This window comes from Molossus molossus, unplaced genomic scaffold, assembly GCF_014108415.1.
Source record: "Molossus molossus isolate mMolMol1 unplaced genomic scaffold, mMolMol1.p scaffold_m16_p_14, whole genome shotgun sequence".
Lineage (NCBI taxonomy): Eukaryota > Metazoa > Chordata > Mammalia > Chiroptera > Molossidae > Molossus > Molossus molossus.
This window is the reverse complement of record NW_023425349.1, coordinates 7109621-7125208: the sequence shown is the minus strand read 5'-3', so window position 1 is coordinate 7125208 and position 15588 is coordinate 7109621. Positions and strand designations below refer to the sequence as shown.

The following is a 15588-nucleotide window of genomic DNA, read 5'->3' as shown; positions in this document are numbered from 1 at the left end:
CATGTGCCCTTGACCGGAATCGAACACGCAACTCATTGGTCCTCGGGCCAATGCTCTAACTGCTGAGCCAAAGCGGCCAGGGCTAAAAACTTATTTTTAATTAAAAAATAAACTGCATGTATAGCATGATTCCTTTTTTTAAAGAAATACAACTCTGAATGCACATATGTTTGTAAATGCACACAGGTGTCTGGAAGAATCTACAAGGGACTACTTACTGGCAGTACTTTCCCCTGGGGAGTGGACGTGGGGTGGGACGGGTGAGTGCAACCTTCACTTTTGTTTTATAGACTTCCAGCTTGTTTGCAAAGGGGTAATTTGATAAGTTAATACTTTTGTTTTTAATTAAAAACAAAAGGGTGTGGGGCAATGTCCACTTCCAGGCAGTGGAGGACAGGGGGGAGGGCCAAGGGTGGATTCAAGGCTCCCCGCCCCTCTGGTGTCCACCTCCATCTGCTTCCTGAGCCTCAGCCCATCCCCTCCTGGGCCCTCCTTGGCTGCCTGCCAGGGGCATGGAAAACCACAGAGAGGGACCAGGGCAGTCAGGCTCAGAAAAGGGAAGCCTCTTGCCAGAGGTCGCGGGGCAGGCTGGAGGCTGCATTAGGGAGGGGCATCCTGTCCCCAGCCCTTCTTTCTGACCCAACCCAGTGACCTCTGAAGATGAGGGTGCAGTAGCCCAGCTCCAACCAAATGGGGACCTGGAGCTCCCCCCTCAGGCCTGCCATGTCTCCTGGGCCCAGGCTTACTCTAAGAGGCTCTGCGGTCGGTCGGGGCTGGCTTACCTTTCCTGGGCTCTGAGGAATAAAGTGAAGAAATAAAATGGCCCTGGCCGGTTTGGTTCAGCGGTTAGAGTGTCGGCCTGCGGTCCTGAGAGACCCGGGTTCGGTTCCCGCTAAGGGCATGTACCTCGGTTGCAGTTTGTCCCCGGCCCTGGTTGGTCGTGCGGGTGGCAGCCACTCGATGTGTCCCTTTCACGTCGATGTTTCTCTCTCTCTCTCTGTTCCTCTCTCTCCCTCCCACTCTACCTGAACAAAAAATGGAAAAATGTCCTCGGGTGAGGATAAAAAAAAAAAAAAAGAAAAGAAATAAAATGGAGCCACTCTAGTCAGGCTGCTAAATTACTAAAATCAAGTAGGCTGAGGTATGAGGAAGTGATTCTATTCGTTTTTGTTAATCCTCACTAGAGGATATTTGCCCATTGATTTTTAGATAGAGTGGGAGGGAGGGAGAGAGAGAAACATTGATGTGTGAGAAACACATCAGTTGGTTGCCTCCTGCACAACCCCAACCAGAACCGGGGGCAAACCTGCAACCCAGGTACATGCCCTTGACTAGGAATCAAACCCGTGGCCCTTTGGTCCGTAGGCCGACACTCACATGGCTGAACCAAACCAGCCAGGGCTCTATTCTGGTTTTACTGGGAATTTAAACGTTCAATTCCTGCCTCAATGTCTGTATATACTTAACCCTCTGATCACACCCTGAAGGACTAAGGAAAGCATGCTCGCGTATCCAGACCACCGGACAGCAGTCTCCTGAGCACCAGCCACAGAGGGCAACCATCTGGCACCAACCCAGAGGCTCGGAACCCAGGAGTGATTCTTCTCAAGAACGTCCTCTTTACCCTAAGAACCCTCAGCTTTTCTTTTTTCTTTGGAACACTCTGGGTATTTCCTATCTTTCCAGTCGGCAAGTCCTAAGACTCTTGAATAAATTTTTATCATTATTTCTAGCCAAAGCCTCCAAAGTCTTTTTGAGTTCCCCCGACAGCCGGAGAACAATAACAACCACTTCAATACTAATGAGAGTAAGAAAAACAACAGCTCCCCTGTGCTTTTTCCTGTGATAAGCACTTTGCAGACACATCTCACTGAATCCTTAAAATAACCTAGGAGAGGGGTACTGCTGTTACCACTACTCGAGGGAGGAGTGAGGCTCAGAGTGGACACAGGTGCAGGAGCTGAATAACCACAAGCTGTTCTGTTCCAAAGCCTCAGGCCTGCCCACACCCAGGCCACGACTTTCCTGCATGGGTGGCCGTGGCCAATCCGTTGCTTACCCCACCCCTGAGCTGCTCCCCCGTGGCCGGGGGAGATGGCCTCTGCTTCAGTCCTTCCTGCCCAGGGTGGGGATCCTGGGTGTGACCTCCTTCTTGCCCCTTGGCAATCTTTGCAGTGTTAGGAGTTCCCCTTCCACGGGGCCCTGGAAAGAGTCCCCAGAGACCCCCTCATTTGCCACCCTCGCTCCCAATTTAGAGACGGAAACCGGGATCCATAGAGGGGCAAGACTTGCCCAAAACTCCTCTCTGGGTCCCAGGCGGAGCCAGGGTGGGAGCCAGGCCTGTGGACTCCAGCCTCTCGCCCTCTGGGCAGAGAAGGATCCCGAGAGATGGGCCGGGAAGAGGCGGGTGAGGGCCGAGGCGGGTGAGGGCCAGCACAGTGGCTGCTCCCCACACGTGTTCCCCACACCTGGGCAGTGGGTCTGGAACCAGAAAGTACCTGGTTCTCAGGGCAGAGGTGGCAGTGGTCAGCCTGGCTGAGGCGGCCTGGACATGGATGCTGACCAGTACCTGCAAGAACCAACATTCTGCCCTGGCCGGTTTGGCTCAGCGGTTAGAGCGTCGGCCTGCGGTCTGGAGAGACCCGGGTTCCCTTCCCGCTAAGGGCATGTACCTCGGTTGCAGTTTGTCCCCGGCCCTGGTTGGGTTGTGTGGGTGGCAGCCACTCGATGTGTTTTTTTCACGCCGATGTTTCTCTTTCTCTCTCTTTCTCCTTCCTGTTCTATCTGAATAAAAAATAGAAAAATGTCCTCAGGTGAGGCTAAAAAAAAAAAAAAGAACCAACATTCTTCACTTGGCTAGAGGTTTGGTGTGTTTCTGGTCCCAAGTTCCTTCTGAGGAGAGTGGCCCCTTAAGATACCCCCAGCATGCCCTGGCCGGTTTGGCTCAGCGGTTAGAGCATTGGCCCGAGGACCAATGAGTCTCAGGTTTGATTCCGGTCAAGGGCACGTACCTCGGTTGCGGTTTGTCCCCGGCCCTGGTCTCTATTGCATCGATGTTTCTCTGTCTCTGTCTCTCCCTCCCTCCTACTCTGTCTAATGATAAATAGAAAAATATCCTCAGGTGAGGAATAAAAATAAAAAAGACACCCCCCAGGCTGCGAGGCGCACCTGGCTTCCCCTTGGTCTCAGGAGGAAGTTGGTGGGACCCCAGCTGGCCTGCTGAGGGGACAATGGTGCCAGGATGTGGACAGAGGCTGCACACCAAGGTGCCCCCGCCACACTGCTCAGAGCTGGGAGGAGACTCCTGCCCACTCACCCCGTGGACGCTGCAGGAACTGCGGTGGCAGAGGGGTCCGCGGCAAGTCTTCGGCAGGCTGCAGCCAGTCCCCAGCCCAGCCAGGAGCCAACTGGAGGAAGTAACTGGTGGATGTCTCAGCCCAGAAACACAAATTAATTGGGCCAACCCAGCAGTAAACACCCCACCTGGGGGGCAGGGCCAGAACAGAGGCACTTCTGTCACTGGGCTCAAGGGTGAAGCCAGTATATTCTTGGGGATGGAGTGGGAGGAGGCAACCGCCTGGGAGGGGTGTTCATTCTGAGTCCCATCAGAACCAGTGGACCCTGCGCCATGGAGCCCAAGGTTGAGGCTGTGAGCAGGTGAGCTGATGGGGACAGAGGTCTTCATGCCTCTCTGTCACCACCAAGGACAACGGGGCTGGGTGAGCAAGAGCGACCCCACATTTCAAGTGTCAGCCTTGGGGACAGGCACTTTACACATGCCATCTCTGAAGTCATACAATCTCGTGAGGCAAGGACAACTTCTCTTTACAGGTGAGGAAACTGAGACCCAGAAAGAGGCACCGATCTGCCAGGGTCCCACAGCAGGGCATAGAGCCCAGTGAGGCCAGGTCTGACTCCAGGGGCCTCCCTCTGTGCCCAGCTCCTCCACCAGCCCCCTGCCCGGTTACATCCCACCCTTCTGCCGACACCTGCTCAGACACAACCACTGCCAGGCCAGCAGCTGTGGTTCAGCTGCCAGCCCACTCCCCCATCACAGCCCTGCCCGCTTCCCCGGCAGGGCTCTCCTCCTTCCTCCCACGGTCGCAGGGCCTTCTGGGCCTGCCTGGCACTGGGTAGGGGAGGCAGTGTTGTGGGTCAAATGCCAGGTCTCCAGCCTCTCTTTAGAAGGTCACCCAGATTCCCTAGCACGATCAGCTACATAATTGCGGGGTCCAGTACAAAATAAAAATGTGCGGCTTCTTGTTAAAAAAAAACACACTCATTAGAATTTCACGTCAGTATCAGCTGAACATTAAGCTAAGCGAGCCTAGGGCCCTGGGGCAAATGCACAGGTCGCACACCCATGAAATGGCAGATTCCTGGGGCTGAAGCTGGAACCCCGGGGCTCCCCCCCGCTGAGAGCCTGGGAACCAGGTCCTTCATTAGCCAGTCTCCTGGTCTCCAGATGAAGGAAGGTGGGGGGGAGGAAGGGATGGTGAGGCCCTGTGGGCTCTTTCCAACCTCGGTTCAGGGCCCAGTCAGTCAGGCTCAGATCAGACCTGGGACTCCACCCTGGCTCAGCCTCGTGGCTTTACCTCATCTGTAAAGTGGGCTACCGGGAGCCCCTCCGAGGGCGGCTGCCCGTGCTTGCAAACTTCGCTGGTGGGCCAGCTTTTCCCACTTCCCGGGTGAGGAAACTGAGGCTCAGAGAAGGCAAGCCAAGGCCTGCCCCTCCTCCCGCCTTCCTTTCTCGCAGTGTAACCAGCTCCAGAGTGAACAGGGAATTCAACTGGCAAGGTCCGTGGAATTTGACCCTGGACCAGGGACTTGAGGAGGGGTAGGGGAATTTCCTTCCCACCCTGAGTCCTTTCCTTCCAGGCCCAACTCTCCTCCCACCGCCCACTGGGTGCAGGGCAGGAGTCCTGTGGAAGCCACGGGGCCAGACTCTCGGACCTGGTGGGGAAGAAACATGCAGGCAGACTAAATGGCCAGAAGCCCAGCCGGACAGGTTTGGGGAGGGGGCCCCAGCACTTGGCCTGCCCTCAAATCTTGAGGTTATGGGACTGTGGCAGGACGAGGAGCCCCAGTTCTAACCCCCAGACACATACCCACATAGCACACAGCGTTCCAGAAAACACACGTTTACCCGTACACTCGAGGTGGCCCTGGCAAGTCACAGTTCAAAGGCCCCTTCGCCCAATGAATCCCAAGATCTGGGCTGCCCTGGCCAGGGCAACCAGCCTGGGAAGTGTGGCACCGAAGGTGGGTGGAGGGAGAGTGTAGAGGAAGGACTATTGCTGGTACAAGGTCGAGAGTCACAAAGCTGGTGAGTGGGGACCATTAGCCCTGGGGGCAAAGGCCACTGAACAGACCCCAAGGTGAGATGAACCCCCAAATTAAGATTCAGATTACTCAGGGAGTAGGGGTGGGGAGGGTACAAAGGTCACCATGGTCCCCCTTCTCCCCTTCAAGTCTGGAGGCCCGAGATGGAAGGAAGCAGGCATCCTAGGTCCACCGGCATGTGGCAAAGGCGGGATCCATACGTGAAATGTTTCTAGTGGAGTGTGAACGGCACGAAGGCCTGGCGGAGGCACTGCAGCCGGCCGGGCAGTGGGCTACTGGGTCCTCCAGGATGGGTGGGCAAACACGATGGCCCGCTTCTTGGCCCAGCGGGAGAACACAGCCTTCTCAGTGATGAAGCGGTGGGCACTGTGGGGCGCCCGCTCGTGTGCCAGGTACATCTGACACTCGTCCAGCCGACCCTTCTCAAAGTAGTGGTAAGGCACTGAGGGGTGGCTCTTCTCCCTGCGGGGGGGGGGGGACAGGGACAGGCGTGGGCACCAGAACTCTCCCGCCGGACCCTACACTGACCTCGGCCAACCTCGCCAGGCACTACAGGCCCGTGGAGTCTCATGCCTGGTCCCAGGGGAGGCCAGGGCAGCCTGTGCATCCCAAAGGCCAGGGTTCGAGCCCCAGTTCCACCTCTTGCAAGCTGGTTGACTCTAGGCCAGAGACATACCCCATAAACCTCAACAACGCATCTATAAAATGGGAATGGTGATATCTACCTTCCATGCTGAGTCCATAGGTCAAAAAGATGAAGACTAGACCTGGCCGGTTTGGCTCAGTGGTTAGAGCGTTGGCCGGCAGACCAATGAGTCGCGGGTTCGATTCTGGTCAAGGGCGCGTACCTCAGTTGCAGTTCGTCCCCGGCCCTGGTTGGGGTCGTGCAGGAGGCAACCAGTCGATGTGTCCCTCTCACGTCAATGTTCCTCTCTTTCTCCCTCTCTTCCTCTCTCTCCCTCCCACTCTATCTGAACAAAAATGGAAAAATATCCTCGGGTGAGGAAAAAAAACAAAGATGAAGACTACAAAGTGCCTTGCTGGTGCTGAGCTCATGGTGAGGAACCCCTGTGGCACACACCCATCTAGGTACTGGCACCGTGCGTGTAGGCGGGTCTGGCCAGGTGCCCGAGCGGAGGGTGCACCGGCTCCTGCCACCTCACCCACATGCTCAACTAATAAGATCCTAAGCATGGGACCCTTTCTGAACTTGTCAGTTACAATGATACTGATATATAATAATATCAAAGGTGAAAACTTAGATGTAACATATCACGGGCGTATACTCGGCCCGGTGTTGCAGGAGGTACCTCCGTGGACCATGCTCTCTGTGAACGTTTCCACAGCCTTCTCTCTTCCACGGTAAGGAAGTGGAGGTCCTAGCAGGCGTGACTGGGCCACACCAGCAGGGTGGAGACTGGCATGGAGCCTGCCCCAGAGGCTGAGCTTGAGAGATGTCTGTGCCTCCACCACCCACCTGGAAGCCCACACACCCTGCACCCCACAGCTTCTAGATCCTCCAGCATGAGCCCACAGTGCTCCCGGCCTCCCAGCCCCCTCCTGCCCAGGGCCTGGCTGGCCTGACCTGCAGTAGCTGTCGCTGACCATTCCATAGACCACGATCTCCTCACATAGCTCCAGGGCAAGGATCATGGTGAACCAGCCAGTGCTGAGAAAGGAGCCCGACTGCCGCCTGGCAGGGGGGAAAACACAGTCAGCCTGGCCGCTTCCGCCTCAGTCAGAACAAGGGGCCCTGGCCGGTGTGGCTCAGCGGTTAGAGCGTCGGCCTGCAGACCCAAGAGGCCCGGGTTCGGTTCCCGCCAAGGGCATGTACCTCGGTTGCAGTTTGTCCCCGGCCCTGGTTGGGTTCTGTGGGTGGCAACCACTTGATGTGCCTCTTTCACGTTGATGTTTCTCTCTCCCTCCCTCCCACTTTATCTGAAGATAAATGCAAAAATGTCCTCGGGTGAGGTTTAAACAAAAAAAAGAACAAGGGGCTTATGGAGGCCCTGGCCTCAGCTCTCAAGGCACAGCACTGGTTACCCTTCTAGCCGAAGGCCACTCCCCTTGACCCCTACAGAGGGAGTCCTGGGGGAGGCTGGAGAAGGGGCAGAGCCAGCCCAAAGCCGATGGCGGGCAAGAGGTGGAGCTGGACCCAAACCCAGGTCTGTTCAACTCCTCACCACCCGCACAGGACTTGAGCAAACCTTCGGACAATGGTGTGGGAACCTGGCCACATCCTCTCTGGATCTAAGGGACCAAGTTTGGGGACAAAGTGGGAAGCATCATAGCCGTGGCTGAAAGCGGGAAAGGGGGTTGTCTGGAGTCAAAACGTCAATTTGAAACCTGCACCTGCTCTGTGGTACCAGATTTGCTCATGAACCTCTCTGAGCCTCAGTGACCCACCTGGGAAATGGGGATAATTACAGGTGGTGGTGGGGGGGGCACTGTCAGCCCAGCAGCACCCCCATGCCTCCACACCTAACTCAGAACAAGGGGTTGTGTGGCCACTGCAGGCCTCCACTCTCTCAAGACACCAGCACTGGTTACTCCCCAGTCTGAGGGCCACTCACCTCCACCTCTACAGAGGCACTGCGAGGTGGTTCATTCACCCAAATCGAGCTCTTCCCAGGCCCTCTGCTGGCCAGGAGCCTGCCACACCCAGTGCTAACATTCTCCAAGGAGGAGGCAGCTGGGAGAGAACAGCGGAGAAGACAAGGAAACACAGGAGTAGAGGTGACCATCAGATGGGTGGTCAGGGAGGGCTTCTCTGAGGAGGTCACATCCCAACCAGGCCTGAATGGCAACAAGGTCAGTCATGGGAGATGTGGGGAAAGAAAGTCTAGGCAGAGGGAAAGGCGTGTGCAGAGGCATGCGGGTGACAACCAGTGTGGATGTGTGAGGAAGCCCAGAGGGCCAGTATGCTGGAGCAGGGCAGGCAGGGGCCAAGTCATACAAGGCTTGTAAGCCAGGGGAGGAGAGGGGGTGGGAGTCTGGACTTTATTCTCCATGTGAGTCAGAGTTGCTGTAAGCTTGAGGGCAGGTGGCTGATGGGATGAATTCACTGGGTGGCTGGAGCTCAGGCTGCAGGAGTCAGCAGGGACACCTGCGAGGAGGGTCCCGCAAGGGCAGGGAGGATGGTGGCCCCTGTGGGAGATTCAACACCCCATTGTTATGTGGCAGCTGATGGGATGAAAGGAGTTGGGTGGAAAACTGGAGGCTGGCAGATAGATCTCCCGAGCTGGAGGGGAGGGGAGGAGCAGATGTGAGGAGGAGGAGGCCAGGCTAAAAGGAGATCTTAGATGCAGTGTTGAACCCAGGGCCTCGTGCATGGAGAGGGCTGCTGCTGGTGCTGTCACTGTTCCTTTTATTTTCCAGAAGGGGCCCTGGCCAGTTTGGTCAGTGGTTAGAGCATCGGCCTGTGGTCCAGAGAGACCCAGGTTCGGTTCCCGCTGAGGGCGCGTACCTCGGTTGCAGTTTGTCCCCAGCCCTGGTTGGTCGTGTGGGTGGCAACCACTCGATGTGTCCCTTTCATGTCAACATTTCTCTCTCTCTTTCTCCCTCCCACTCTATCTGAACAAAAAAAATGGAAAAATGTCGAGTGAGGATTAAAAAAAAAAAAGGAAAAATGTCCTTGGGTGAGGACTGAAAAAAAAAAAGAATTATTTTCCAGAAGGGACTTCCGAGACCAGCTCAGAGCTCCCTGACACTGCCCCACGCTGGTCAGTGCTCACAAGGCCGAATGCTCCTCAATCTATGTGATATTCTGATGAATGACAATCTCTCTGACCCTTGCTCCCCATGAGAGGGCAAGACCACATGTGCCTCCATCGCTGCTAACTGCCAGCCACCAGGCAGGCAGGCCCAGCTCACCGGTTCTTGCCCGTCTCGTCCTGGAAGACCTGGTCGCAGTAGGCCATCATGCGCTCAGTGAAGGTGTACACCTGCAGGCCCGGGTACATCTGGGTGAGCTGCAGCAGCGTGCGGTAGGTGCGGCCGCCCAGCGCCCGGTCCATGCTCTTCCCCTGGCCCCACACCACGTAGAGCGTGTCACGGGCCTGCTGGAAATAGTGCGAGTAGTTGTGCAGCAGCAGCGGCACAGTCGTGTGTGAGATCACCCGCAGGGTGCTGCGCTGGCCCACGTCCGCCTCGAAGCCCACAGTGGGCGCCTGGTTCATGCGCAGCACGCACTCAGCATCGTCGATCTGGGTGCCCAAGCCTGAGCCCAGCATCTGGCCGGAGCTGGACACCACAGCACAGCTTCGGCAAGGCCCTCGGACCAGGGGCTGCAGGGGGAGAAAGAAAAACAAAGGTGTGGGCACATAACTTCTGCCCCCTTCCCCTCCCCCTAGAAATACCCACTGACCTCACTCGACCCCTGTATCAACTCAAAGTACTTTATCAACCCATTTTCCAGATGAGGAAACTGAGGCTAGGCGCATGAAGTGACTTTCCCAAGGTCAAACCAACAGCATGAGCTGAGGTTCTACGTTCAGAGCCCCATGCTTCCTCACTAGCAGTATTCACGGCCCTTGTCCCTACTGCTGAGGCCCTAACCAGGCCTCCATCGTGAATTCATTATTAGGGTTACATGAGCAAATATTTATAAGGCACTTAGAGCTGTGCCTGGACCAGGCTGGGTGCCAAACTCAACTCTTCAAAATCACTTAGTTACTCCTACCTCTGCCTGAGCCTCACTCGTGTGTCCAGTTCAGGAAGTGACAGCAGAGTCTTTAGTGCCCACAGCAATGTTGGGAACTTCTGGTTCTGAGCCTGAATCCTGGCTCTGCCCCTTCCCGGCCTTAGGCAAGTCGCTCTGCCTTGCTGAATTTCAATTCCCTTATCTATAAAATGGGGATATAAATAGCATCTACTTGACTAGGTTTTGGGGATTCAATTAAAAATGCTTGGAGAGTTATGGCACAGAGCTAGGACACAGTGAGGGACCAACCCCTCATCTCACTCCCCCAAGACGCAGAAGTTGAGCCAACCAGCCTGCAAATATTCACTGGGGATCAGGGGGCAAGTCTCTCCTGAAAGGACCTGGTCCCAATCCCAGGCCTCCGTGTCCTCCTGGGGGAAGGCAGGCTGGTTTATGAAGGCCTGTAGAGGCTACAGAACATTAATTCCAGTTAATGAAAGACACACTGTCATATCCCACTCAGGGCCATTTCATATCTAACATGTTGATTTAAGAACTCGAAGGACCGCCCTGGCCAGTGTGGCTCAGTTGGCTGGATCGTTGTCTTGTGCCTCAAGAACTCGAAGGACTATTTTCCAAACCCCAGCAATAAAGAACAGGATTTCCTTCCTCTGCCCTCAGTCTGAGCCTGTCCTGACTACTGGGGTCCGTTCAGATCCAAGGTCACAACCAGCCCCAGGAGGTGTTCTGCTTGTCCCGCACAAAGTCTTTACAATATTTAATTAATCCCTAATTTATAAAACCAGCCTCCTGACATTCCAAACTTGGACTTTCTGCTTCTCTTAACAAACTCAGAGGATCTGGCCACCCTGAGCCCACATATCCATGAGCTCTGAGTGTCTGAAATGAATACTGGTCACCACCATGGAAGATGGGACAGGGTCCACCCAGCCTATCCCAGCATTTGTCCCACCTGCCCAACCTGTGGGGCACTTGAGTTTGTACCCCCCCACCGTTGTTTTTGCATCTTGATCAAATATTTATACAGCACCTGTTCTGAACACTGTCCCTGAGTCACCCACTTGAGCCTTCACAGCAACCCTACAGAGAGGAGGCGACTGAGACTCAGGAATGAAGACCCGAAACAGGTCCCCTCCAAGCCAGGGTCTCTGAGCACACCTCTCTCTGACCAACTCAGAGAGCCCCCCAGCTCAGAATGGGGAGCTTCCTGCGCTGGGGGTCAATGTATGGGGCCTCTGAGAAACCTACCCCGTGGGGCCACTGAAATCAGGGTGAGGGCTGTAAAATGCCCTGAACCTCGCTGGGCAGAGCTGGCGTGGGGAAGTGCTGTTCGGGCAGGGGCACAGCTACCTCCTCACCCTGAGCTCCTGCATCCCTGTCTCTCCATGAGAGGGAGAGCCCTGGGTTGACATGACTTTTATCTGTCACCTCTGTGCCCAGCAGTAACCAGTACAAGGCAAGACACACTCAAGGCACCAAATACCCACTTGCTGAATGAATGGACTGTGTCGACAGTTAAATCTAAACATGCACACAACGCACCTATCACCAGAATGTCATGATGTCTGTCTCCCCACTGGAATGGGAGCTCCAGGTGGCCAGCCACCCCCTAGCACTCAGCTGACAGCAGCCAGGTAATCTTTGTTGAATTAAAAAAAAAAAAATTTTCCTCTTAGAACGTAGGGCTCAGAGAGGTGAAGTGACTGTTCCACATCACAGCTGGTGAGCAGCGCTCAGCCCGGGTCCAGGCTGACCTGGTATGAGGCCAGTTCTCACTACCCCCCAGACAGTGGGGGTGCACCCCGGCATCCTTGGCCTGCCCCGGCATGCTGCCTGGCTAACTCACCTTCCCATCTGGCACTCTGCTATATCCACTGAAATGCAGGGTCCCTGGCACGGTGGGCCTGGAGCTGGTGGAGAGGTGGGAGCCCAGGCAGGAGGCCAGGCAGAAGGGCAGGCAGGCCCAGCAGCACAGCAGGACATAGGCAGCAGAGAAGCCCATGGAACACAGGACGATGAGCAGGAGCCGACCCTGGGGAGACAGCAGTCATGAGGTAGGGGTCCCTGGGGCTCCTAGAAGCATCTACACAGAGTCTGTACCCCAGCCTCATGGGTCCAAACTCCAGCTCAGTAGCTCCTAGAACATTAGTAGAATCTAAGGTCTCCACTAACCAGGCCTCCCTCTGGGCTGCCAGGCTCAGGGTAGAAGAGGCTCTGGAGAGAAGCCCTATGTTCTAGATAAAACCAATCTGAGGTGAAGTGTGCAACTCAAAGCCATACAGCAAGACAACAGCAGAGTGAGACCTCAGATCAAGGCATGAAAAGCCCATGCTCTTAACCACAAGCCTAGATGCACTGTGTAGCCTTGGCTATGACTCTCCACCTCTCTGGGCCTCTTTCCTCCTCTACAAAATCAGGGCTGTAACTGAAAGGGTTAGTAATGTTTTAAAGGGTAAAAGTAAAAATTTGCAAAAGGTGGAAACTGTGAAAATTGTGTTGCTTGCATGACCTTTGCTCAGCCTTCTGTTGAGTACGGATAAGGATTATCTGGATTGTCCGCAAGGCCGTGAATCACCCAGCAGATGCAGGACAAGATAGCAGACCAGCCCTACTGCAAGGTGGACAGTGGGCCAGATAAAGTACATCAGCAGGAACTGCCGGAAGCTAAAAGTAGGCTATATGACCGACACCCCAACCCTAATTCGAGGCTGAACCCTTCTCGGTTCAGCCCACCTGCACGCAGGTGCATACAATAAAGCCATTTTGCTCTACACTGGCCTTGTGTCGTGGATGTGATCTCCTGCGGGCTCAGACATTTTAGCAACATCCACAGTGTGAACTTATAGTGGCGAAAGTGCTCTGTATACTGTAAAGTGCTGTACACATGAGGACGGGAAAGTGCCCATCAGCAGGGCAACCAGCCCCCTTCAGACCCTGGACTGAGGCTGCCAGTACGACCATCCCCCATGCCCTCCCCCAGTTGACTCAGTAGCAGTCCACCAAGCTGATGACTATGATCTGGGTCAGCAGTCTAAGTGACTAAGGAGGTTAAGAAGGGGATATGAGGGAAGTGTCATTCAAGAAATGGGTGCCCTGGCCGGGTAGCTCAGTTGGTTAGTGTCATCCCAATACGCCAAGATTTGGGTTCAATCCCCAGTCAGGGCACATATAAGAATCAACCAATAAATACATACAACCAATAAATACATACAACCAATAAATACATAAATCCACAAATCAATGTTTTTCTCTGTCTCTCTTTCCCTTCCTTGCTCTCTTTGAAAATCGAGAAAGAAAGGGAGGGAGGGAGGGAGGGAGGGAAAGAGAGAAATAAGAAAGAAAGAAAGAAAGAAAGAAAGAAAGAAAGAAAGAGAGAGAGAGAGAGAGAGAGAAAGGAGGGAAGGCAGGAGGGAGGGAAGGAAGAAATATTGAAAACTGCTGTCCAGGGGCTCTGCCTCCACACACCATGTACCAAAAGCCATTGGAACCAAGAGCTGCTGTCAACCAAGCCTTCAAGGGGGTCCCCTGGTTTGGTGGGGAGTCACGACCCAGGGCTGCCATCATGTGCTGGGCTACCCTGGTCACCACCTGTGCCTCTCTGGGCTCTAATTTCCTCCAAACCTGCCAAGGCACGGGTCCCTCAGCTACCCATCAGAAACCACCTAGCAGCTGACCGGTGCTCTCTGAAAACCAGAAGTGGAAAAGCAGCCACCACCATCGCCCCCACAGGAATATCCCAGTGAGGCACAAACTTTTCTGCCCATAAGCCATATCAGCTTCTAAAAATAAATCTCTGAAAAAATAAATAAATAAAATAAATCTCCCTGTGGCCAGCTGGGGTTGGGGGTGGAGAATGTTCAGCCCCTGAGGACTCAGGCTCTGCTTGGCATCTGATGCCCTGTGCACAAGGGACCCAGAGATCTCAATTCAGGCAGTGGTGGTTGACCCGCCCCCCAACACCCAGGACTCTCTCCCACAACCAGGGGCTCCTGAATCAAGTCAAGAGCAGCTAAACTGAACTTTCACACCATAGCCCACTCCCAGGCAGGGGCCTCACCTGGGTGACTCCACGATGCTCCCAGGAAGCAATACTGTTATTCCCATTGTACAGGGGAGAGGGGCAAGGCATTAACACCAGAGAGGGAACACCAACTGTCTGGGGCCACACAGCCCACCAGATCAGAGCTGGACCTTGAGGCCAGTCTGCCCCTCTCCTCAGCTCAGGAACAGTGGGGTCAGAAGTGACCACAGTCAGTTCTGGGGTGCAAGAGGCTACTGAGGCTGCTATGCCGGAAGCCACATCCAAGTCCCCTGTGAGCTTTCCTTTATCCCACTTACCCGAGCCTTCATGCTGTGGCTGCCGCTCAGCAACAGGGGGGCTGCTGTCTCCAGGGCTGGGAAGGGGTGGGAGCCAGGCACCTGTCAAGACCCAGAAACTCAGAGCTGAGTCCCAGGCCTCAGCGGAAATTGCCCAGGGAAACTGAGGCAGGGGAGGGTACAGGCTGAGGTCAAGGCAAATGGCTTCTGAAAATCAAAGTCCCCAAACAGCAGGCAGCGCTGTCCCCGTGTCCTTAAAGAGCTGGAATCGGTGACCCTTGGGAACCCTTCCACCACCCCAAATCCCACTGTGCATATGAGGAAGGAGAAGCAGAGAGGGTGAACCATGGGCTCAAGGTCACCCATCGAATCTGGGGCAGCTCCGGGTCCCACCCACCCTCCTACCTAACTACCCGCGTGGAGAGGCCTGGGGTTAGACCGGAGGAGGATTTCCGTCGTCTACCCCGTTTCACCGCCCCCTCCCCCAGCCGAGAGCTAACCGGGCGGGCAGGTTGGGACTCGCCGGCTGCTCTCGATCCGCTGCTCGGAGCTCCATGGCCCGCGGGCCCGGGGAGCGGGGCTGGAAACCGGAGCCCCGGGGCACAGGCGGTGCCGTAGCCGCGGCTTCTGGAGGCTGGAAGGCGAATGTGCGTGCGGGCGGGGGGAGCGGCGGGGGGGGAGCGGCCAGGGGGTGTCTACGAATTCCCGGAGGAGACTGGCGCGGGGGCGGGGCCTGAGAGCCGGGGACGGAGCCTACAAGCGCGGCCTGCGCGCCGGGAGGGTCTTGCGCGGCCCGGGAGGGTCTTGCGCGGTCCTCCGCCAGGCCGCCGGCATGAGGGCGGGGCCTGCGGGCGGGGCCTGCGGGCGGGGCGGGGCCTGTGGGAGGGGGCGGGCCCCAGTTCCTCAATGTGCACTCTGAGCTCAGCATCCTCCCCCAGCTTTTCTGTCGCCCACATTTGTCTAAACTCTTGCCCAGGCCCTCAGAGGAAAGACCTCAGGGTGTTCAGCCGGGGCTGCCTGGCCGTCCGGACTTGAGTTTCTCCATTTCTGAAACTGCGGGGTCGGTATGTGCTGGCATGTTCATAAACCCATAATTGATGATTGGTGAATTATTGTGCTGACTTGTTTATAGCTCTGTAATTGATGATTGGGAAAGTCACCGTGTACCCTGTAGCTGAACCTGTTTTGTAAAGACCCCCTGAACCAGGAAATTGTTGGGAGCTGGCTACGTGTCTGACAGAGTCCGCAAGGCCTGGAGGTCTTGA

At 55.7% G+C, this 15588-nt stretch overlaps 1 protein-coding gene across 6 annotated transcripts; it reads right to left on the bottom strand.

The window, feature by feature from the left end:
• Positions 1-4288: 4288 nt before the first annotated feature.
• ST6GALNAC4 (ST6 N-acetylgalactosaminide alpha-2,6-sialyltransferase 4) lies at positions 4289-14929 on the bottom strand. 6 transcript variants are annotated; one of them, XM_036261247.1, is made up of 6 exons: positions 14824-14929; positions 14345-14425; positions 11853-12038; positions 9217-9629; positions 6929-7036; positions 4291-5805 (listed from the first exon to the last, which is right to left on the bottom strand). In XM_036261247.1, exons 2-6 carry the CDS (start codon positions 14354-14356, stop codon positions 5616-5618), a joined length of 909 nt encoding a protein of 302 aa, XP_036117140.1. In that variant the 5' UTR covers positions 14357-14425; positions 14824-14929; the 3' UTR covers positions 4291-5615. The 6 variants fall into 6 exon arrangements, with proteins under 6 accessions (XP_036117144.1, XP_036117140.1, XP_036117141.1 ...); XM_036261248.1 differs by lacking the exon at positions 14824-14929 and adding an exon at positions 14729-14747; XM_036261249.1 differs by lacking the exon at positions 4291-5805 and adding an exon at positions 5828-6215.
• Positions 14930-15588: the final 659 nt, after the last annotated feature.

Coding starts and splice junctions, on each gene's coding strand:
- ST6GALNAC4 (XM_036261247.1), bottom strand. Junction 9,630..11,852: donor GCAGAGTGCCAGATGGGAAG/GTGAGTTAGCCA, acceptor CTCCCCCTGCAG/CCCCTGGTCCGAGGGCCTTG. Junction 5,806..6,928: donor GTCAGCGACAGCTACTGCAG/GTCAGGCCAGCC, acceptor CCCCCCCCGCAG/GGAGAAGAGCCACCCCTCAG.